The 24,821-nt window shown below is 35.3% G+C and overlaps 1 protein-coding gene across 1 annotated transcript in view; it reads left to right on the top strand.

Annotated features, from left to right (window-relative positions):
• Positions 1–24,286, top strand: part of CC2D2B (coiled-coil and C2 domain containing 2B) — a 61,789-nt gene extending 37,503 nt beyond the window's left edge. The window contains exons 21-32 of the mRNA XM_087964243.1: positions 121–230; positions 954–1,050; positions 1,550–1,648; positions 1,769–1,951; positions 2,561–2,764; positions 3,017–3,106; positions 9,710–9,823; positions 12,866–13,000; positions 14,459–14,581; positions 17,819–17,877; positions 19,805–19,982; positions 24,008–24,286. Of these exons, the coding sequence (XP_087820369.1) occupies positions 121–230; positions 954–1,050; positions 1,550–1,648; positions 1,769–1,951; positions 2,561–2,764; positions 3,017–3,106; positions 9,710–9,823; positions 12,866–13,000; positions 14,459–14,581; positions 17,819–17,877; positions 19,805–19,982; positions 24,008–24,196 (1,581 nt within the window). The 3' untranslated portion in view covers positions 24,197–24,286. The remainder of the gene's footprint in view (positions 1–120; positions 231–953; positions 1,051–1,549; positions 1,649–1,768; positions 1,952–2,560; positions 2,765–3,016; positions 3,107–9,709; positions 9,824–12,865; positions 13,001–14,458; positions 14,582–17,818; positions 17,878–19,804; positions 19,983–24,007) is intronic.
• Positions 24,287–24,821: the final 535 nt, after the last annotated feature.

Consider the following 24,821-nt stretch of genomic DNA (forward strand, 5'->3'; position numbering starts at 1 on the left):
TGTGTTTAAGTAATAACTGCTTTTTATACTGTCCACAGTGTGAAGAGAAAGAGGTTATTCAACTTTACTAACTGTTCTTCCTTTCTATTTTAATATGGTAAAACATTTGCTCTGTTTTAGGTGACTGTGCATCCTTTTGTAGAAGTTACATTTCAGAAAACAGTTTATCAGACTAGCACTGCAGATGGCTCTCATCCATGCTGGAATGAAGAACTTCAAGTTGATTTTAAGTGAGTTAACATTTCAACTTTAATAAAGTTTGTTTTAGTAAGTTGAATGTGGCATTTAAATTACTCAGTAAAAATTCCATGTCTCCGGTATCCAAATACTTCTTGCACTGCAATCTGTTCCATTTTCTTAGACGTTGGATCTCAGTTGTACATTATCTGCATATAGTGGAACATGATCCTAAAACAATGATTTCTTATTTATTACCTGAATGTTTTGAGGGATTTGCTGTATAAAGAAAATAGGAAAACAATAAAACCTCGGTTTAACAGATCATTCAGGGAACAGTATGTCTGTTATATTTGATGTTTGGATAAATCTAAACTTGTATCATTGGCATCAGTTTATCATTTTCCTAATTATGTAATTGTGCTATATCCTTTCAATTGAGAGTCAATTAAAACAGTAGATCATTGATTCAAGATTATCTTTGTTAAATTGAAATTTTATTGCAAATGCCATTTAGTCAACTTTATAATTATGCAAATGATTTAAATTCACACAAATGATAAGTTCAATATTTTCTAAATTTAGATATGATTTCAGAGTTTCAAATGGAAACATATGTATGCAATTGTACAAAAGATTCAGTTTCTATATAGCACAGTATATAGTTTAATAACATTATTATGAATATTTTACTATTATTTTTAATGTGTATATGTTTAAAGTAGAAAAATATAACTCTTTTAAATGTCACTTCAAATATTTGTTGTTTGTTTCAGCTCTCCAGCACATGATTACACCTTTTTAGGTCTATCTAAAATAAAAGACAACATAAATATTAGCATTTTTGATGAATTTGTGATTGAAAAGCATGAGGTAAATTGTGTATTAGAAAAAAGAATAAACTTTTAAATAAGGAATCATAAACTGATTTGTAAATATGTGTAAGAAATCAGAATCAATAGTTTTTTTTCATTTTGATTGAAGAATGAATAGAAAGTTATCATTAAGTCCAGAATATAATTGTAATATTTCTTATTATATTATTTAAGAAAAGAGAGTATTATGCATAAATTCTGTTCAGAATGCTCTACCTCATTTTGTTCCTTGATGTATTTGTTCAGCTTTGTTTGGTTAACCAACTAATTATTAATGGAGCATATTGTCTTGGCCAATATGATTCACTCCTGTCACTTCCAGTTAGATTATTTTAATATTATATATGGGACTACTCTTCACAACCATTCAGAAGCTGCAGTTGGAGATACTGTATTTTTTAAAATGCACATACACTATCTTGCATTCTCTATCTTGCACATAAATACATGCATTAATCTAAATATAAAATATTAATCCAAGTTATGTATTTAACTAGGATGCCTGTCCAAATAGTTGCAGTGGTCATTCTTACATAAGAAAAAACTGGCTTGGATCAATTGTATTTCCTTTCTCTGCTCTACTTGAACAATCTAAGGTAATAAGGAACAAGAATTATGGTTTTAAACATGTCATTATAATCTCTGTAATGCAACCATCCCATCAGATGTTTACTGTGACTTTATTATATCTATTTTTAAAATGTATGTGTTCTCAGATCTGTGGAACATTTCAAATAGATATGCCATCTGTTGTACTTGGATATACTTGGAGTAAGACATATGTACCCCCTAAAGAAGAATGTTTGGGGCAGAACCTGAAAGAATATAGCTTTTTAACCATCTTTGCTACTATTGAACCTCAGTTATCTTCTGCTGAAAATAATTTAGAACTAGATACGGTAGGCATTTGTAATTATCTCATTTGATAAGTAAGATAATTTCAAAATATTTTTTCTAATTATAAAGTACAATATATAGATAGTCCTCTACTTATAACCACAATTAAACCCAGAATTACAGTCACAAGGTATTGTGGTTGTAATAGTGGTGGGATTCAAAAAAAATTATTACCAGTTCTGTGGGTGTGGCTTGGTATGCATGGCAGGGGAAGGATATTGTAAAATCTCCAGTCAGAGGTGGTATTTACTGAGTCTAAACTACTCAAAATTTCCACTACCATTCTCCAGAACTGGTCAGAATCTGCTGAATACCACCTCTGGGTTGTAAGTTGAAGCATGCTTGCCTGGGCAGTCATTTAACAAACCCTGTGATTGTTAAGCAAATCCGTTTTATCCAGTGGCCACTTTTTTTCTGGAAACTGGAAGTTAATGCCAGAAAACTGATGAAAAATATTGAGATTCTGCAAACGGCTATAAAGTGAGCCAAGCATCCAACATTTAATTATGTGATTGTGAGCATACATATGCAGCTTTTGGGAGGGCTCATCATAACCTCAAATGGTTGTTAAGTGGTTGTAAGTTGAGGCTTAATTCTGAATATATATTTAGTTTGCAGATCATGAAGCAGAAACACTATTGCAAAGAGCATATATTTTTAAGCAAACATGGAAAGCAGTGTTTCCAAAGAGAAGGATAATGACTTCAGTTTTTAACAATCAGGGAAGGAATATTTTAGTAACTAAGTACATTAGCCCTTTGAATCCACCACAACTGTTTCTAGATATGTATCCAAAAGATCCCAATTCAACTTCTGTGAGTATGATTTATTATTAAATAAAAACTTCCTGATTTCATTAAATATGGCCTTGAGTCATTTCAAATTATTATTTCTGTTTAGATTTTTCTGATGTGCCAATTAGAACTTTTTCTTTACGTTTGTTAATAAATGTAAAAAATATAATACAATGAATAATTGATGGATATTATAATTCCAAATAAAACAAATCAGTCAGATTTCCTGATTTGATTTCCTGCTGACTGGATTTCATCTTATTTATTTTCTAGGACCTTATATCACGATTTGTATCTTTAATTCCTTGTATAGCAGATACAGTGGATGAAAATAATGATGTTGATGTATGGATGACATCAGAGGTACTGCCAAATTTCATAGTAATACTGCTCTGCTGATTTATAAAAATTGGTTTTATTTTTATGTAATTTGCACTGATAGCCATCTGAAGTATTTATATGGAAGTTAATATGAATGCATGGTTCTTATACTTTTTCCTCTTAGGATCTCTTCCCACTTTTAAAAATTATGAAGGACCCCAAAAGAGTTTCTGTTTATATAGGTTATATTTATGAATATACCATATTAAAAATTAAAACTGAGGCTGGCATATAATTTTGATTATGCCAATTGTGAATTTTGTTAATTGTAATATTATTTGTTCTATTCTGAATTTAACTCTGTTTGAGTAATCCGCTAAATTATAGAAAATCAGTTTGATTCTAGAGTGAACCTAGGAAAAGAAAAAAAATATTGGGTGATACGGTACTTATGTTCTGGTGAAAGGCTTAAATGTCATGCTGCTTTATCAGTTTACAAAAACTAGTTCACTTGAATTATAAAATACCGGGAATGTGTTTTCCTGCAAAGGAGAAGATATTCTTAGAAATTGTTCTCACTTATTCTGATACGCAATAATACAAAAAGAAGTAGAAACTGACTATCTAATAAAGAACATTCTGTTTACAGATTTGCTTCTGTCTTACTCTGAGATAGGATATATCACCAATAGCTTACTAGCTTTTCCTCTCATGTTTCATACAGTTACAATTATCTTGTTAGTATGCTTTTTATCCTTAAACCCATCTTTGGATAAAGAACAAGTTCTTCAAAACTTTGTGTGCACTATATCTAGTACTGAGGATCAAGGAAACCCAAAAGGTTCTCAGATGAGGAAGAATCCATCGAAACCCAGAAGAGCGGGGAAAAAATAATTAGCTACGGAACCAAGTCCTCTCAATTTCAGTACATTTTTCCCATCTGACATAAAAATATTATTTCTTTCTTTTCTCTGCTGGTAAGTCTTAATAGCAGAGAGCTGACATCCCTCCCTAGAGAGGGTAGAAGTTTCTGAAATATAGCAAAGATAATCATCTGGACTTCACACATCACTATAGGGAGCATATTAAAGTTCCTCTACACCAAACCTTATTAGATTAGAAAAATTATAATTAAAAACAAAGCTTCAAATTACTTCCTCACAGATCACAAAATATTATATTTCTAGCAATTGCTTTGCCATTCTATGAATAACTTTCTCTTGTGTCTTCTTAAATTCAGAATTATATTGTATCAAATAACCTGTAATAAAGATTTTACTTGCGTTCCAAGTAAATTCTCAAATCTGTACCTTTACTTAAATTATTTTTTAAAAAAATCTTTTAATTTGTATTTGCAGTCTTCAGCAATATCATCTTTCAGGAAAAACATTTCATTTTTGTATATTTTTATTTATTTATTTTTCACATTTCTATATTGCCTATCTCCTTCCATATGAAAGAAGAAGAATATTTTTTTATGAATCAGTTATTATCTGAAAAACTCTTTGATAAAATCTATTAAAATTTATGAAATTTTAACAGCCAAATCACCTGAAGGGTAAATCATATCTGTCCTTGAAAACTATTTGTGTCTTTCTGAAAAATAACTGTACTTTTTTAAATGCTATATAACTTCTCCAACAAACCTGCCATGTTAATCAGTTAATACAAATTGTATGTTCAGTTGACAATTAATAGACAAAGCAGCTCCATTTCTCTTTTTAATATCTGCTGAAATTAATTCTTTACCCAAAGTTTTATAGGTCAAATATTTTATATCCTTTTTATTATTATGATTCTCTTCTAGGCAGATTGCTTTAATTTTTTCAAATAATATATATTTTTTCTTTTTTGAGGAGCATTTGCTTCATTTATATTCCATATAAAACAATTGTAATCCATAATTAGTTTTAAAAGTTAAAAAACTCCAAATCTGTAGTACCTGTTTCAGTATCATCTTTTTCTAATCCCCACAGCAGTTATGACTACTGTGAAATTCTTTCTATGATTTTAATTTCTGTTTTCTCCAATTCTTCTTTATAACTTTCTAAAAACATCCGTTGCCTTTTGAACAGTCAAATCTGATTCTTTGTTCTTTGAAAGTAAGCATTGCAATTGATCCCATTGAAAGGGTTTTTTTCTGTTTTAATTTTTCAACCAAAAGGGAATATTATTTCTTCTTACACAAAATTGAGTTGGGAATCTCTTTCCCATAATTGTTGGGAAACAATTATATCAGTATTACATTTTCAATATTGTATCCAAAAATAAGGTTGTCATAAAAGAATTTGGAGGATGAAAGAGAGGCTGTTGTTAGAATGGAATATGAGGCTTCTGTTGTGGTTATAAGGATTTTCTCAATATCCCAAAGGTGCTTTTTAAAAAGGCAACTGGACTTTGTTTTTTCCTTGAATATTTTTCACTTTTCACCAAAGGTTTTCTCAATAGTGCTACTTCTTCCATAATAGGAAGAGTTTGGTTAATCTTGACCCTAGATCTAAGCAAAGAAAAGACCTTCAATCACATTTAGTTTTGACAAGGGATAATAAATGAGTCAAGATTCAGCTTTTGTGGCTGATGCTAGTTCAAATATATCCAGTTTGTTCTGAATATGGCTTTTAGTTCAAAATCTTCATTTCTTTCTTTGTTAGATTTTTTAAAAGACATCCTTTGTAAATGGCCAGGATATAGATATTTCAAAAATAAAGCATTTAGGCCTTTACAGTCTTGCAAAGGAGACAATTTAAGCAACACTAATATGGAACTTTTCAATAAAGACATAGTGTCTTGCTCACTGAAAATATCATGTAATATGAAAAACAATTGGCATAATGCCAGCCCCTACCAATATAGATTTATAAATAATTTATGCATCAGTGAGGGTGCTAAGTAATAGATCAAGGAGTGCTTTGCAACCAAAAGGATAATTATACTGTAAATTTGGTCTCTCCAAAGTGTTTCCAACTTTTCTTCATGGTATTTCTGGAAAGAAAGTTATCTTTAAATCGCACAGACAATGTATATTTGTTGAAGGCCACCAAGGAGTTCTTTCATATCAAATATATGTAGGATCCTGTTCAATATTCTTCATTGTTCCTAAGAATAGAGATTAGAGATTATTGCATTGAGGGGAAAAAATTGGAATCAATTTATCAGATAAAGATAGTTTAGGATTAAGCACATTATATCTTCCTGGCAGCCTACAGACCAAAGATTTCCTTCCCTTTGACAGGCCTCCAGATGAATTCACATGCCAGTCTAACTTCTTCGTTATCATTTTTTTGCATATTAGATGCAATTCAAAGCCCTCTCCCTTGAGTTCTTTCCTCCATGCTTAAATTATTCACTAGCGTTTTAGTAATGTTCATAAATAATGAATTTGGGTAAATATTGGAAAGAGTAATCTCTATCTAATACCAGATTGGGGGAAGTACTCAATATGCAATATGTTGAACAACAAGATGAAGTCAGATCCAATTCTAGAAAAAGCCTAGAATTTAAACATGAAGTATTCACAATTGATATATCAAAATTTTGTAGTAGTTCTGTCTTCCGTGCATATATTATTGTTTGTCTGCAAGCAGGGAAGCTGCTCAGAGTCACTTCATGAGTTGAATGGTATAAATAGCATTAATTTAATAAATAATAATAATAATTTACTGATTTTGTAAATTCTGTTTTAGTAACTTCCAGGTAATGCCTGGAATGCAGGGATTTATTGCTATACTTGTTGTGAGTCTGATATGCACTCACCTTCCCCCACCCCACCCCTTCCATACTGTATTGAAGATATCCAGAACTCATAAAAGACTACGAAACAAAATTGACAGACCTACTCCAAGACTCCACATACAAACCCATAAACACGGACCCAACCATATATCTGAAAAAATAACCAAGAAGAAAATCATAACCAGCCACATGAGCAAAGAGATCCAACAGACGATCATCCCAGAAGAAAAATCTTCCAGACCCATAGTCAGCTCCAGAGGAGCACCACTACAAAACCTAGCTAAACACTTAGCAAAGCAGCTACAGCCCCATGCTGAAGCAGCAGCTTCACATGTACAAAACTCATACCACTTCTTGGAAATGATCAAAGATCTACACGTGGAACAAGAAGATCTGCTTGTAAGTTTCAACGTGGTTTCACTATTCACTCAAGTCCCAATAAAAGAAACTCTTGAAATCATCAAAAATAACTACCAACCAGCTAAACACCTCATGGAACTAACAGAACACTGCTTAACCAACACATATTTCATATACAAAGGACAAAGATACAAGCAAATTGAAGGAGCCCCTATGGGATCACCACTGTCACCCGTCATTGCAAACCTGTTCATGGAAGAATTTGAATCCAGAGCCCTGGCTAATGCCACCCACAAACCCAAACTATGCTTAAGAAACATCGATGACACATTTGTGATTTGGCCCCATGGAAAAGAAAACCTAAACAATTTCCTAACACACCTAAACAGCACACACCCCAAAATCAAGTTAACCATGGAAACGGAAACAAACAACAACTACCATTCCTAGATGTACTAATCTACAAATAAAAAGATGGCAAACTAGGACACACCATATACCAGAAGAAAACACACACCAACCGCTACCTCAACGCCCAATCCCACCACCACCCAGCACAGATGAACTCCGTGGCCAAAACACTAATTGCCAGAACCAAACGCCTGGCAGACAAGACACACATAAAGACTGAACTATGCACCCTGACAGCCAATGGCTTCCACAAAAGCAAAATCACTGGCTTGATCCACAAAAACACACTGAGACATAATGGAGACCTAGAAGATGAACAGACCTAGGGAACAGCTGTCCTGCCCTACATAAGAAGTACTACAGACAAAATCAGTAAGAAACTACACAGGCATCACATCAAGACTGCCTTCAAAACAGACAGAAAAATAGCAGCCATCCTAAGAAACCCCAAAGATAAAATTGACCTGGAAAACCAAGGCATATATGAAGTCCCCTGTGCATCATGCCCTGCCACATACATTGGACAGACCAATAGAAGAATAAGCCTGGATGAAAACAAAAATGCAATAAAAAAGTTGAAACACACTTCCTCACTAGTCCAACACATGAAAGCCACAGGTCATAGCATCAACTTCAATGGCACCAAAACCCTAGCCACTATAGAAAACCCCAGCTACAGAATTATCAGAGAAGCCATAGAGATTGAAAAAAGACCTGAAAGCATGAATAGAAGAGATGACTCCACCAGACTGTCAATTATCTGGAAGCCTGCACTCACAAACAAAAAAATCTCCACACCACAAGCCAGGCAAACACCTGGGCACAAACAGATCCCCCCTGATACCTCCAGCTCAAACACACCCCAACCAGGCACCCAGATGAAACCTAGCTTCCTAATAAATGATAGCCATCTCTTTACTCAGAGCCAAGCCGCACTAAAAGCCTCCAATACAGAAAACACAATGTTGCCAGCCAATCAAGACAAAAAAAGCCACAAAACAGACAGAAGATATTAGAAACACCAATCAAGCAGAACACAGCAAACTCCAAGACCAATAAACACAGACCAAGACTCCCAACCAATCAGGAAGAAGAAAAAACCATTCTGGCAAAGCAATAGGCTAGCCCCAAATTTAAAACTGAAATGGCTGTGAAAGTCTGACTCACAGACGAACACAATACAGAAGCCTGATGATGGCAGATGAGATTCTGCCGAAACGTTGCTACAACCTCAAAAGCACAACTATAATGATGTGGGAAAATACCGAACAAAGCTGAATACCATACCATGTATGTGTGTGTGTGTGTGTGTGTGTGTGTATATATATATATATATATATATATATATATATATATATATATATATATATATATATATATATATATATATTATATATATATTATATATATATTATATTATATTATATTATTATATTATATTATATTATATTATATTATATTATATTATATTATATTATATTATATTATATTATATTATATTATATTATATTATATTATTATATTATATTATATTATATATATATAATCAGAGTGTAAAAACTACCATTGGAGAGATATTTGCCTTTATGCATCATTGATCAATTTAGCCATTGTGCGCATAATAGGCCCATCCACCCACCTCCCACCTATAATTAGCTCTATTGTTTTTACTTCAGACATGTTCATCGATGGAGGCTTAATTCATATTGCTTCCTCCCCTGTCATGCCCCACTTGGGCTGCTCATCTCCAAGAAATGGTGCTGAACTGTCAGCTGTTGTTTTGAAGGCATTCTCTTTGGCCCCCTCCTTCACACCAACGGACCTCCACCTCACAGGCACATTTGATATATCAACCAGATCCATTTGTTGTTTTGCCCGTGATCTTGTATTCAGTCCGGCTTCCTCATGGACAATTCCTCATTGTCCATGTCTATTATGGCTTGAGGCAGCTCTGCCGGGCTTCTCTATATTTGGCCCAGACTGGCTATGCCATTATTGTTGAATAATGTATGGCTACCTGAAATACCTTGCTGCTTCTAAACTTCTTCATGATAACAACACTCTGCTATTGATAATGACATTACATTGTTATTATGTATGAAGACAAACTTACATTAAAAAAAACTATCTTTTTTTTTCTAGCATTGCATCGAATTGGGTGTTGGTAATAAAGAAGAGCATGCAGTGCTTCTGTGTAATTATCTTCTGTACATTGGGAAAAAAGCCTGGGTATTGTTAGGAACATCTGTGTTAGAAGTAAGAGCAAAATAATTTTTGAATTAACAAAATAATTAAAACTGTGCTTTTCAGATATTCTAAACTACACAATGAGTGAAACTGTAAAGCAGATTGAGATTCTTATATAAAGAAAAGCATTAGCACGTATGTTAAATCAAGCAACTTAAGCTATTTTAAAGATGCTTTCATGGGTTTCCATTCAAACCAAATGATCTGATCTGAAAAATGAATTGGTCTTGATGTCACAGTATTCATTAGCATTCATTAGCATATGTGAATATGCAGTGCTTCTAGCTCAGGGATAGTGCATAAAGCCAAAATGGAAAATAATTAATTAACTTCCACAATGGAAGAATGATTAGAGCAGGGCTGTCAAACTCATGTTATCACATGACATATCAGAATTCCGCCCCCCCCCTTAGTTAAACCAGGCATGGGTGTGGCCGGTGCATGAAGCATCCGGTCCACAGGCCAGGAGTTTGACAGCCCTGGATTAGAGCAATTGATGGAACAAGTGGAGTTCTCTAAATTAACCACTTTAATGAAAGAGAAGAGTACATCCAACTTTGTTTCTATCTGGAAACTGGTTAAGGATTTTATGCTTGAGATGGAGGAAAATTAAACTTTGACTTTGGGATTTGCTTCTTACTTCATTGAAGTATTTTCAAATTATAGAAATAGTGCTGTGCATTGGGGTGAGCCTCTGTGACTTCCCCCAACCGCTGCCCACCTAGCAGTTCAAAAGCATGCAAATGCAAGTAGATAAACAGCTAACACTTTAGTGCAGTGGTCCCCAACCTTTTTACGCCGCGGCCCGGTATCCCCAACCTTTTTTATGGTGCGGCCTGGTACTGACATTAGCTGGCGCCGCCATCTTTTTGATGAAAAAGTGCTTCCGGTGAGCTTTCTACCGGAAAAGCTCACCGGAAGCACTTTTTCATCAAAACAAGATGGCGGCGCCCAGCAAGCCAGCGCCCGGTAGGACTTGTTCCACGGTTGGGGACCCCTGCTTTAGTGGGAAGGTAACAATATGCTTCGGTATATATTATATAGTCATGATGGCCACATATCCACTGAAATGTTGTCAGACAATGCTGTCTCGGCTAAGAAATGGAGATGAGCACCCCCTCCTAGAATTGGACATGGCTGGACAGGGGAAACCTCTACCTTTCTTTAATATTCAACACTGAGCAAGTAAAATGAGTATAAAATAGGTCATAGAAATATAGCACCTGTAAAAAGTATGTACAGTGAATAGAATTAAAACTAAATGACATTCACTCAGCATTGGGCCATGTGAACATCATTTTCTGTCATTAGCATGATTGAACTTTAGACAAGTTTTCTTTGTTACAGAAATGACTAGTAGTGTATACTGATTATGCAAAGTAAAAAGTTGAGACTATAATATTGTGATGTTCATTCTACTCAGTAGTGGGCTGCTCAGGGTTCGCAGGGGTTCAGGAGAGCTCCTAGATAAGATTCTGTGCAATTTGAAGAACCCCCAAATCCCACTCCTGGCTGCCCCCCCTGCCCCCTCAGGAGTCCCCATGTGGCTGCAGGTAAGTGCAGGGCGCGTGCAGAGGCTCAGAGAGGGCGAACAACAGGCCTTCTGGAAGTTTGGGAAGGCTGGAAATGGGACCGATCCAGCTTCTAGAGAGCCTCCGGAGCCCGGGAAGGCCGTTTTCGCCCTCCTGGAGGCTCGAGGAAAACCTCCAGAGCCCAGGCAAGGCAAAAAGCCCCCCCACTGTGGTATAGGAAGCTGACTAGGCCAAGCCCACCATGGTCACGCCCACCCCTGATTCTACTGTGCTCAAAAGTTAAGGCTTTTTCCTTTATTTATTTATTTATTTGCCAATTGTTTACAAGATAATAAGTATAAGTGTACACATAGTTGTGAATACATGAAATGGGTACATATAAGAAAAATAAAAGAAGAATAAGAGAAACAATAGGACAGGGACGGTAGGCACGTTGGTGCGCTTATGCACGCCCCCTACAGACCTCTTAGGAAAGGGGTGAGGTCAATAGTAGACAGTCTAAGGTTAAAGTTTTTGGGGTTTGGGGAAGAAACTACAGAGTCGGGTAGAGTATTCCAGACATTGACCACTCTATTGCTGAAGTCGTATTTCCTGCAATCAAGTTTGGTGCGGTTAACTTTGAGTTTGTATCTATTGCGTGCTCTTGTGTTGTTATGGTTGAAGCTGAAGTATTCATTGACAGGTAGGACATTGCAATGTATGATTTTATATACCATGCTTAAATCAGACCGAAGACGGCGTAATTCAAGGTTTTCTAGTTCTAGAATTTCAAGTCTGGTGGCATAAGGTATTTATTTATCTTACACTTACACTCCTATTTATCTTACACTTCCTTATTTCCCCTTTTCTCTCTTCCCATTTTCCTACTATTTTTATTTGTATTTTATATTCTAATGTTTAATAATATTACACTATAATAAAAAAGAAATAGTGCATAGAAATGTTATACTGGAAACAGTTACATAGAAAAAAATACATTTGGCAAGTTGAATAACAATTACATATTTGCGGCAGCTTTAAAAAATAATTTGCCCAAAATAGTTGGTGGAAAAATTATTTGCATGCATATTGTACCAACACAATTTCAATTTACACTGATTTGCACATCCAGTTGATTTTTTTTATTTAATTTCAGATTTAAGAAAACTCCATTATAGATATTAAGGATTTATTTCAGAACAAGTTATTTCATATGCGTCCTATTTCAACAGCAAAGAGAAATAGTTACATACAATAATCTTGAAATAGGATGGCCAAAAATGGGAAACTGGAAATGAAACTGTGCTATGATAGTTTGTTGTGTGTTGGAATTAATATTTGGAGAGCTACAGGTGTTCCTGTTTCTACCTTGCATATGTCAGTGTTCTTATTCTAAAACTTAAATCAGCTATTTACATTAATGTATGTAAGGATTTTTTTTTCAAAAGAATGCTACATGAATAATTTATCAAGTAGAAAATATAATTAAATATAAAATTGTTTATTTTGTATTTGGAACGAATAAACATTTTGCTAACAGGGGAAAGTAGCTTATGTTGCAACACAAGAAAATGGAGAATATTTTCTGTGGAATCCCCTGAGTGGCCACTGCTATAAGCAGTTTGACGCATTTTGCCCCCTACAGAGTGTTGATTGCTTAATCAGTTGGGAAAATGTAAGTATTTATAATAAGATGGGTTGATAATGTATATATAATCCTAATTTATCCAAGTGATTATGGTATTATAATTAATGTGATGGGGGAGGGGAAGAGATGAGTTATATTAAACATTTCTTATATCTCTGTAATTTAAAAAAATCTAATGTAAGCAAACAGACTACTATCCCATCGTTTCTAATTAAAAAAGTTCTTGGACAGCTCTCTCCATTCAACCTCCAAACACATTCAGTTGTTTTTATGATCTCTTGCTTTACCTGGAAAAGTTTCACTTCTCTAAGCTTTTAGCAAGTGTGAAGATTTGTAGCTCAAGTAATTGTTTGGTTTTTCTGGTTGTCACCAAAAATAATTAAATTTAGAAAATGTCAGACATAAGATAAAAGCTTTCTCTATTTTGCAATCTTAAAAACTTTGTGCACTATGATGGAATGTATATATAAAGTACATGGAATGTGCAGTACATATAATGAAAATCTGAGAGTCAGAAAACCATTTTTCCATCACATCACTGGCTAAGGAGATCCAGCCTTCTACTGTTAGAAGTCAGTCTTGGTTACATTGAACAAATATTATAAATTAAATTCTTCCAAAACATGACAAATTTGTAAATTTTCTTCTAGCAGGTCCCAATTGGAAGAAATTTTCCCCAGCACTATTCTCTAATGTGAAACCTCCTCAATTAATATTACTGCGAACAAAAATTTCTGAAACAAAATTTAAATGAGAAAATAGGGAGGAAAAGATTAATCACTTTCTTGTATGTCCTATAAAATGTGGGTTCTACAGTTACTTTTATTCAAAAGAAATAGATTGAACAAGAAGCACACATTTTAATTATCTATTTTATATGACATTTATTTTAATGTCTCAGCATAAGAAACTCATGGAGGACTCAAAAATAAACAATACTTGTGTACATGGAAAGAATTAGTAATATGCTTGAGCAAATAAAAACTATTTTCTAATATAGCTAAAATTTGAAAGCTATTCTTTTTTAAAAACATAGTTCTCTTTCTGAATATGATGCCATTAAACTGAAATAATTTTTCCCTATTTTATTTCTATATATTTTGCTGATATTAGTCAAATGTATATGTTTAAGTTATAAATTACAACTGCATTCATGTGCAAGGAAAAATATTGAATGAGATGACACCAAGAGTTTTGTATCTTGTAGTGAATTTATATAAATTCACTATATAAGTGAAACATAGTATAATGAATATAAATTAATGTAGGAGAAATAAGAAATCTATTTTTTAGACTTCTAGTAAAGATACGAACTCACAACTTTCTTGATACTTAATTTCTTACAAATTAAAAATGTGTCACATCAAAAATGTTATAATATTTTAAAATCATGATGTTTTTTAGATTGAGTTAGATTTATAAAAATATATAGTATATAAATATAAATATATTTTGTAAATCATTTTTAAAATAACATTTTTATAGGTCTGGTTTAACATTCAACAAAACAATTCACCAATGTGCACCAGTTTTGACATTTCAAAGGAAAGCTTTTGGAAACAATTACTTCCATACAATTTCCAGAATTCAAAAACACAAACAGTGCAGGTAAGAACCATTTCAGTATCTACAAATTATAATTCGCAATTGAATTTTTACATTTGAGGTGTGTATGAAAGAATACTTTCTTTAAAAAAGGGATGTCTGTGCAAAGAGATAGATAGAAGGAATGTAGACTAAGAAATTAGTATTATGATATTGCTAGCCACTCCAGTTCAGGATAAGATAGGATAAATTTGTTTAACATTTAATGAAATATTCCATCCTTATCTACCCTAACAGTAATGTTCTCTCTATAACTTTGTGTATCACACGGCTGATTCTAGAAATGCAAATGGCAGGTATGGCCAACAGTATGTGGTTTTTAAAAGCACCTTTAAAACACATTTAGCAGAGATTTTGGACAATATGCATTCTTGACAAGAGAAACTTAGATACAGATAATCAGAGTTGGAAGGTACCTTGTAGGTCATCTAGTCCAACCCCCCGCCCAAGTGGGAGACCTACACCATTTCTGACAAATGGCAGTCCTTCTTGAAAGTCTCAACTGAGACTTCTTGAAAGTCTCAACTGATGGCTATAGTAAAGCAAGTGCTGGGACCAGAATAGATTTTCTGATTTGGGAAAGGTTTTCTTACCAGTTTTACTGCCTCCATTGCTTATTTATCTATATTCTTAGGCAGATATGGAACAGTTCTGTTGCTTATCTTCTGTGAGATACCTACTCCTACACCCAGAAAGTGCTCTAATATTAAAATAGGGTTTATTTATTTGTTGGTAAAGTTACAAGCTGAAAATGGGAAAATGTCAAGAAACCTAGGAACAAAATGCAAAACCAATAGTCTGTGAAATACTCTTATTATTTCATACCAGTTCCATTGGAAATGAAGTATATGTGAGATGAGTTAAGGGACATGTCCATCAGATGATATTTATGTGAGCTGCAATCAGGCTTGAGAAACCATCTTTGCTTCCAACTCATGCTAGTTCTCAGCTGCAACAGGAGAACTGTTTCTACCCTCCTTCCTTGATTCTGTTTGAGAAGAGGCTTTGCTCCTAGCAGCAACTCTTCAAACTGCAACTGCAGTTTATTATGTATTATGTTACATTATTGACTCAAAAAAATCTCTGGCTGATAGGAGGATTTAATAGTAGTAGCCCAGAAAATCTATTTTCCATATCCCTCAAATACTGTCTGATCAGTGGAGAAGATACAACTGATTATCACTTCTGAGAGAGAGACTGGAATGGAATGAATTGAATGTTACCGTGTTTCTCACAGAATAAGGCCGGGACTTATTTTATTTTGACCCCCCAAAAAAAACAGCTAGGCCATCTTTTCGGGGGTGACTTAATTCCCCTCCCTTGCATCCTTGGGCGGGCAGGCAGCGACAGCTTGGATGTTGACCTCGGCGTTGGTGGGGCACTTCGTATCGGGAGACCTTGCACCACCATTGCTTTCCCTTCTCCCAGTGCTGCCATGGCGTTTAGAGCAACGCCGCGGTGTTTGCCGCAGCCACGCACAGCCAGCCAGGGCTCCTCCCTGCAACCGGAGCCCGGCAGAGACACTCGGCTTCAGGTGCTCCTGTCGCCCCCTTCCCTTCACCTTCGAAGGCAAAGCCAATTCTTTTAAAAACGACTCCCTACTACCAATATGACAAAGCCTCCTCTGCCTGAGACGGCAGCCCAACCCCACATGGGGAGGTGAATCTCCCGGGGCCGCAGCACAGGATCGGCCCACCCCGGGAGAAGCGCCCAGCTGCCATCCCTGCCTGGCACCGGGCAGAGCATGAAGAGCTTCGCCTGGGTCGCCCAGCGCAGCTGACAGGTGGGCCCTCCTGCCCGGCGGCAGAGCTCTCGCCAAGGCAGTGAATGCCTTCCCGCCAGGCCCTCTACTCATCCTGCCAGGACTGCGCCAGAGCCGTGCGGGCTGGGCAGACCCAGGAAAGCGAGCCGCAGATACGCGCCCGCCTGCCAAGCGAAAGAGCTGGGCCGACCCGAGCTTGGCTTCCTTCCCAAGTCCCTCCAGCCCAAACCCAAAGGGGCCACTGGGAGAGGCTTCCTGAGGCAGTGATAGCGCCCACCTGTCCGTGGACAGGGAGGCAAGGCGATGGCCTGCGCTGCGTTCTCCGAGCTGAGCCCCGCCGAGTGAGCGCCTCTGCCCGATGCCCATGCCGCTGCAATATTTGGAGATGCCAGTGCATTTGGAGATGCATGGGGATGGGGACGGGCTGGGCGAGGGGTGGAAAGTACGGTCGGCTTCGGGCTCTCTCCGCTGGACCCACCGGCCAGGGAAGCAGCACTGGCATCGCCTCGCCTCCCTGTCTGCGGACGGGTGGGTGCTATCACTGCCTCGGGCAGCCTCTCCCGGTGGCCCCTTTGGGTTTGGGCTGGGGGGACTTGGGAAGGAAGCCAAGCTCGGGATATCAAGGTAAAGAGATATCAAGGTAAAAGGTATATGAAGATTTAGCAGTGTTCAGCATAAAGCAGTAGTCGTGAAAGTTTCAAGTAATTGGACAAGGATGCATCTGTGATATTACCAAATACTAAGTAAGAATAGCATCTTCCAAATATACGTTTTTCAGAATTGACAAAACATGTCTTAGAAGATCTGCAAAATCCTCGTTAGCTTGCATTTGAATGTTCCATAGTTGTACAATTGCTTTTTAATTTATTTTAATTTATTTATTTTGTCAAACAATTATTAGACAACAGGTATAAGTATAAACATGGTTATAAATACATGAAATGGATATGAATAAGAAAAAAAAGAAACAATAGGACAGGGATGGTAGGCACGTTTTGGTGCGTTTATGCACGCTCCCGACAGACCTCTTAGGAAAGGGGTGAGGTCAATAGTAGACAGTCTAAGGTTAAAGTTTTTGGGGTTTGGGGAAGAAACCACAGAGTCAGGTAGAGTATTCCAGACATTGACCGCTCTGTTGCTGAAGTTGTATTTCCTGCAATCAAGTTTGGGCGGTTTATCTTGAGTTTGTATCTATTGTGTGCTCTTGTATTGTTATGGTTGAAGCTGAAGTATTCATTGACAGGTAGGACATTGCAATATATGATTTTATATACTATACTTAGATCGAATCGAAGGTGGCGGAGTTATAGGTTGTCTAAGTCTAAAATTTCAAGTCTGGTGGCATAAGGTATTCTGCTACGAGTAGAGGAGTGGAGGATTCTTCTCCTAAAATATTTCTGGACTTTCTCAATTGTATTAATATCAGATATGTAATGTAGGTTCCAGACTGATGAGCTGTATTCAATTTTTTGTTTCAGCCAGAACAAATATTTTATGTTGCAACGGATGGAAGTTTGGTAGATGAGTTACAAAATAGGTAATTACTTTAATTAATAACATTTTATAAAGTTGAGGGACTCAGTGCCAAACTACATATTATTTTGATCATTTTAAAAAATGTTTTGGGACCAATTGCTTCTAGGCTTGGACGCCGCTTATTATACTTTAGGTAAAGTCAGATTATGTATTTATTCTTGCAAACAATGTCAACCGTACTGACACTCTTTCATTATATTAAAAAATTAATCTTAGAATCATCCAAAACAGCCTCTAATATAATAATGATCTGGGAGTTTTTTAATGCTGCTAATGCACCAAATTATGAAAATAATAAATGTTTTAATTGAATATACAACCATTTTGCAATTTTAGGCAATCCCAAAATCGTTAAAAATAATAAAATTTAAAAATCTAAAAACTTCATTGGCAATAAATTGATTTAATACATTAATAATCTCCTTGATTTCCTCTCTAAAAGTTTACCTGAAATTTTAAAGCTGACATTATCTCAATGGTGCTTTTAAAATAACTATTTAAGCCATTTTCAGCTGAGGTAAAATATTTATATACTTCAATTAATTGAATAACCTCATAAATTATCAAATTGTGTAAAATCAATATATTTTATGTAAAAATGTATAATAATTAAGATGTAACACAAAAATATAAAAACAATTTGTAAACAGCTTCATCCTACTTTTTAAAAATGTCTTTCATATAATAATTTCTTTACTTTAACCTAACCTTAACCCTAACCTTCTCCATAGTTATATAAGAAATACGTGCACCTGTTCATTTGTTTTGGCTCTAACATCACATCTATCAATGGACTTTTTTTGCAAATGTCTTTCCTGTTGCTAAAGTGGAGAATCTTTTTGTGACTTTGGATAGGTTGAGTCCACTAGAGTTGGGCAGCCAATACATTGATAGATAGATAGATAGATAGATAGATAGATAGATAGATAGATAAGACAGACAGACAGACAGACAGACATTTTAAAATCCATTATACTCTGACTCTCATGTTTTCAATTCATTTGCCAATTCTGTTCAGGTGTGTCTAACCTTAGCAACTTTAAGACCTGGGGACTTCAACTCCCAGAATTCTCCAGCCAGCATTTCTGGCTAAGGAATTCTGGGAATCAAAGTGCATAAGTCTTAAAGTTGCCAAGGTTGGACATTCCTGTAGGTTTTCTAGATCTGTTTATCGTGTGGGAACACTTATGCTTGCCACAAAACTAGGGGAAGATGGAAAAGTCATCATGCTGCTATAAAAGTTTCTTAAAAAGTAAGGTGATTTTCTTCCTATTGCAAATTCCAAAAGGAATCCATACTTTCTTAGATTGCACTTTTCAGCCCTAACATTCCTCAAGCTTCATGAACAAGATGGTTAACAAAAAAGTGAAGGCACTTAAAAATAATAACCAGTCTTTAAAGGCACTTTCCATAACATTAAATCTACTTCTCTGAAATCGTGAAGGCTATGTCTCCTCAAACAGAACTATTGCACATGCGCATTTTAGTGCATTATAGTTGCTTACCATCTTCCAGTACTGATTTCTTTCTGCTTTCTATCTGTTGATTAGAAATTTTTTTTTAATTTCTATCCTTTTTTCTTTATTCATTGCAGTAGCAACAATGCTATTTTAGAAACAAAGTATACAGTATTAGCAATATTTCCTTTTCAGTACTTTTCCCCATTCAGTGTGTTTCACTGTCCCAGTTTGTTCTGTAGCTGTTTTAGCTTTGTAATTTTTCTTAACAAAATTAACACCCTTCCCAAGTTGTATACTGTGGTCAAAACATCATTACATCAAGAAATGGAAACAGAATAGTTTAAAAGTTTCATGATCATAAAAACTCTTCACACAAAACAGTACTTCGGTTTTTTTATCAAGTGGATAAATTAACAGTATAGTAACTATAATAATAATAAACATCGTCTTTTTTTTAAAAAAAAACAGAATTGAAAGAACATTAAAAAATAAAATAATGGAGTGGCGATCTCATCTTCCAACTCGATGGCATCGACAGTGTACTAGTGTTTTAAGACAAATTCTTCCTAAGCTTGAGCTTAGAAGTGGACATATAACCAAAGAAAAAGAAGAAAGTTATTTGGAAGCTTTTCAAGAGCATTACTGGGTTAGTTTTGTTACTGTTACTGAACATTTGGGGAGAGGGCATCTGCCAAACAGCATTTCACAAAATATGAAGGGCTACCCTTGGAAAAAAATATTTGCTTTATACACAAGGAAGCATATTTTGCTTGCACATAACAAGTAGAATTTGGATCCTGATTGTTAGTGGTCAGTCATTAACAAAAATTGATTACTAACTGAGCTCAGAGATCCTGAGTTGGGGGAATGAGGCCAAAGAAACAGAAGATGTAGGAGGTAAAGCCAGATACCAAATTGCTGTATAAGATAAACCAGAACAGTAAGACAAGGATAAGACAGAGCCATAAAAATTATAATTATCCATACAAAGTCCTTGGGTAGGTGCCATCATAACCCTTTTTTATTGAGAAAGCCAAGGATAAACTTCAGACTATTCCTTAGAGCTTTTTGTTGCCCAAAAAAGTAGCAATATGAACATTGGTTAATCATTACAAGACATGGCACAACTTAATACAAAAGTATGGTTCCTGTGCTTGACAATATTCTCTATCTATCCCTGTATGAATAGTAGTAGCAGAAAGCATGGACTTATAGATGTAGAATAAATATGCTGGTTTAATCCTACACAATTTTCAAATTCATCTCCCTTTCAGGCCATTAAAAGAGTAACCTAATGTAGATGATTGTCACTATGTGTTCTTTTCTTCTATCATCAACTCCCCATACTATTTTCTTTGTCCCTGGAGGATTTGCTCTGGGTATGATATCAACTCTTTTAGAAAAAAATGTGGCATAAAATTACTCTTATCTAATGGTTTCATTAATGGCTTCCACTTAGGTGGAAACTTGCCTATGCTGCTAGTGTTTGATAAAAGAGTCATAAATACATAATTTGTTCCACTCTGTACAGTTTTGTAAGAAGCTGCTTTCTTTTCAACTATGTCTTAGTTATTTAATATTATTTCAGGTTATGCCAGTTGTCTCAAATTCAGCTGCTTGGAAACAACTGTTACTTTCCACAGTTTTTAAATAACGGAAGATGTTTCCCTAAAAGAGGGAACAATATAATTTTGCATTAATAACTTACTCCATAGGAAGTAGGATCACTTTTCATTCTATCTGATACTTCTTTCAGCTGACTAGTTATACTATACAAACAAAAGTTAATACAATTATGTTTCTGAGATAGTGAGGTTATAGAACGATTAGCCAGTCACTTCTCCAATCTTTTCTCAGCCCTGTTCTCCTTAGGAGCATCCAACTGCCTTGTTAGGAGATTGATATAGTTGCCAGCCTCCTATTGCATCTAACTACCCTATTAGGGCAGACAGGTGCTTTGATGATTAGTCTCAGAGGCCTGCTTGCTCCATGGATATAAAATTTTATTTTTCCTTGCAAAGTAGTATTACACTGTGAAATAACATTATATGATCAGTATCATAACTTATACCATTTTTTCCATGATGCTCAACTACATTAAACGTTCTACTTTCATATATCTGTTCTGACAGTAAACAGTCTTTGTCATGATACCAAGAATTTCAGATTCATCTGCAGTTTCAGAGTGTGAGCTGGTACAATAAATGCTATTATTTAGTTCTAATAGCAATGCGTTCGTTTGTTTCATTAGTGTTGGTTCCAACACACTAATGTCAGATTGTTCATGCAATAATTCAATGCTCTTCACTGTATCTTCTTTGCCACACTCTCTAGCCTTATCTACTCTGCATTCTGAAGTCTCCAAACTTCTGAAGAAGCATGTAACCAAACCAAGTCTGTTCCACATGAATTCTGAGTATTTCCTTTGAGAAGACAAAGGGTTGAGGCCAATACTGCACTTTAAGGCATTCGTGTTAGGGATTTTAATTAAAGGATTTTCCTTATTCCTTATTCCCCATACTTTTGTATTCACCATCAGTGCTTCTTTGACTATAGTAGAGAGCTGTTTAGACCAGTCATTTCAGCATGGATGCATTTAGTCTTTACCTATGCCTATCCATCATACCAGCTATTCTAGTTAACACTTGCAATGTTAAAAAGTGTGCGTTCCCTCAATTAGTCTGTTCAGCACAAAATACTATTTGCAGATAGTTATCTCAAAGCTGCTTTTTCAAAAGGTAACTGGACTGTTTTTTCCTTGAGGAAGAAGAAAATGTTTCACTTCTCATCCAAGAAGCTTAATCAGTTCTGATGGGAGGGCATCAGAACTGATGACATTTCTTAGATGAGAAGCGAAATGTTTTCTTTTCCTTCCTCAAGGAAAAATGGTCCAGTTGCCTTTGAAACAGCTCCTCTGAGACAACAATGACCTGGATGACTGAAAATCTCCACAGATATTTGCAAGTAGCTTCTGAGTATTTTTTTTAATACAGTATATTGATCAAATGATAGCAAATTCCACACATCTTATTATCTAGTTCTAGAATTAGTGCATGCATCCACCATCTCTAAATGCCTGAGCATCTGTTTATCATACACAGGGGAGGTAATTGCTCTCAGCAATTCAGTCATGAATGTAAACTCCAAAGTTGCTCATAATCTTCACAGAATGGAATAACACTATCAACCTATTTGATACAAAAAACCGTAAATGTTGCAAATTAAGCTGAATTTGGGAATCCTTAAGAGGATCTATTTCTTCTACCCTGGATCACTTGCTTCTCAGTAATTTTCTGCTCACCTGATGATTCCACATACTTGCCCTCAATATTTTTTCATGCATTCTAATCATCCCATGATGCAGACAACTCTGGTTCTTGGCCATTGTTTGGGTTTCCAACTCTTGTCCCAGGAAACATTCTTCATCCTATCTTATCATCATCTATTTCATTGACTGATACCTGCCTTGGGAATCAGGAATTAAAAGATATTCTGAAACTAGCAGAAAAACAAATGACTTGCTCCTTCTGCAAAGCCAAATGGTCTACTTACTCCTGATTTATTTCCAGTTGGGGTTGCACTTGATTATGTTAACCCGTCAAACAATCTTTTGTGTGTGATAATATTCTTTTTTTATATACTGTTCTTTTACAAACATTTGAACAAGACAGAGAAATTAATAGATTTTAAATAAGATATACAAGTTAAACACTCATAGTACTGAAGAAAGACAGTGAATAATGTCCTGTTCTCAAGCTCTAGGACTTTGATGACTTTACACTTTCCTGTAATTTTTGGACCAATCTGCTATATCTTTCATCCCTTTCCAATTCTTACATGAGTTATAGACAAAGTTCATTAAGACTTGTCAGATCTCATTCTTATAACCCTCTGCTGTCCAGGATAGATAAGGTTCCCAGCTTCTACAACTTACTTTCAAGCATTATTGGAGGGTTCTGATTTTAGCAGGCCTCATCACAAAGAGACAAGATGCTTTCACCAGTTCTTTGATTTCTTTCAAATATGGAGTTAAAAAGGATCCCAAATAGCTGGTGACAGGTGTGGTACAGAGGGTTCAGTGAGCCCCCTTGTTTGCTCTTTACCCTGCATTCATCCAGTGTTGTTTGAGCTTTTTAACAGCCGCCAGGCATTTCAAGCAGCGGGGAAGGGGACTTTCTCAAAAACTCCAGGTCTCTGACCCTACAAAGTAGCTGATCTCTAAGATTAGAGCTTCCTTCCTCCCTTCACCTGATCCTTCACACAGCCCATGTGATCGATCTACACCCTGGAAAAAGTAGAAAGTGAAAGGGGCTTGAAAGGTTATAAGAAACATTTACAAAATACTGCAAAAGCTGTATTAGAATACTGAAAAAGTGTCCAAATTTGCGTCTCCTATATTAGCTATTATTTTGAATCTGAAGCAAATGTTTGGCTATGTTTAGTAGCTTGGCTATGTCTCAAATACTTTATTGCAACAAGATTATTTTTAAACTATTTTTAAATAAATATTTTTTAAATATTGAAAATGGCAATCTTTAATTTAAAAATTATATCTAGAACAATTGTTTTATATGTCATCTTGGTTTGTACTATTTGGATTTAAAGTACTGTTTCATGCAGATGTGTAATATATGTTTGTTTTAAACATGTATTTAAACTTTTTTTTTGTAGGTTACAGGATTTCCTTTACAGATGCCATACCTAGATATCCCGTCAATAACTGAGGCAGTTTATCAGACAGGAATTCATTCTTCAGAAATTCCCTATACAGAATTTGCTCTTGCTGTATATATTCATCCTTATCCAAATAAGATTTTATCTGTTTGGATCTACTTAGTATCTTTGGTTTGTCATCAGTAAGTAGCAGTAACTGACAAACCTCTTTAGAAATTACGCAGTGCATCTGTGAAATTGGTATTTGTGGTTTCTGAATTGTTGTTGTAGACAAGAAACTAGTCAAAAAACATTGTTGTTTTTTTTAAAAAAATACTATTTGCTGTTTGATTCTTTCATTTAAAGTATTAGATTTATTTTAATGTTGTTTCTGTGAATAAAGACAAATCTAATAAAATTTATTTGGAGTTTAAACATCTAAAACTTTTCTGTGTCTTTTTGTAAATTCTTTTTGTAAAACATCGATGTAGTGATTTGGGGAACAGTCTACAAAAATTTTACCATTACTGTATTCTAGGATAATTTTTACTTCTTGTTCTATAGCCCTGAATTTCCTCATGGCCAGTCACCCAACTATTGACTGGACTCAACTCTGCTTAACTTCTGGATCCTATAGGACAGTACAAATGCCTTCACAATCTTTCATTCATTGATTTAAACTGGCTTGTTACACAATTCTGGGCAACAAAGATCAAATCAAAAACAATAACACACAAACTATAAAACGATAAAAACTGAAAACCACCACATCTGTGGCGTCACACATATCTACCATACATAAATAATCTGTATATGCACTCAGCTACCTATA

The sequence above is a fragment of the Notechis scutatus genome, chromosome 4, assembly GCF_049901735.1.
Source record: "Notechis scutatus isolate UNSWTSFEM ecotype Mainland chromosome 4, rNotScu1.2, whole genome shotgun sequence".
In the NCBI taxonomy this organism is placed as follows: Eukaryota; Metazoa; Chordata; class Lepidosauria; order Squamata; family Elapidae; genus Notechis; species Notechis scutatus.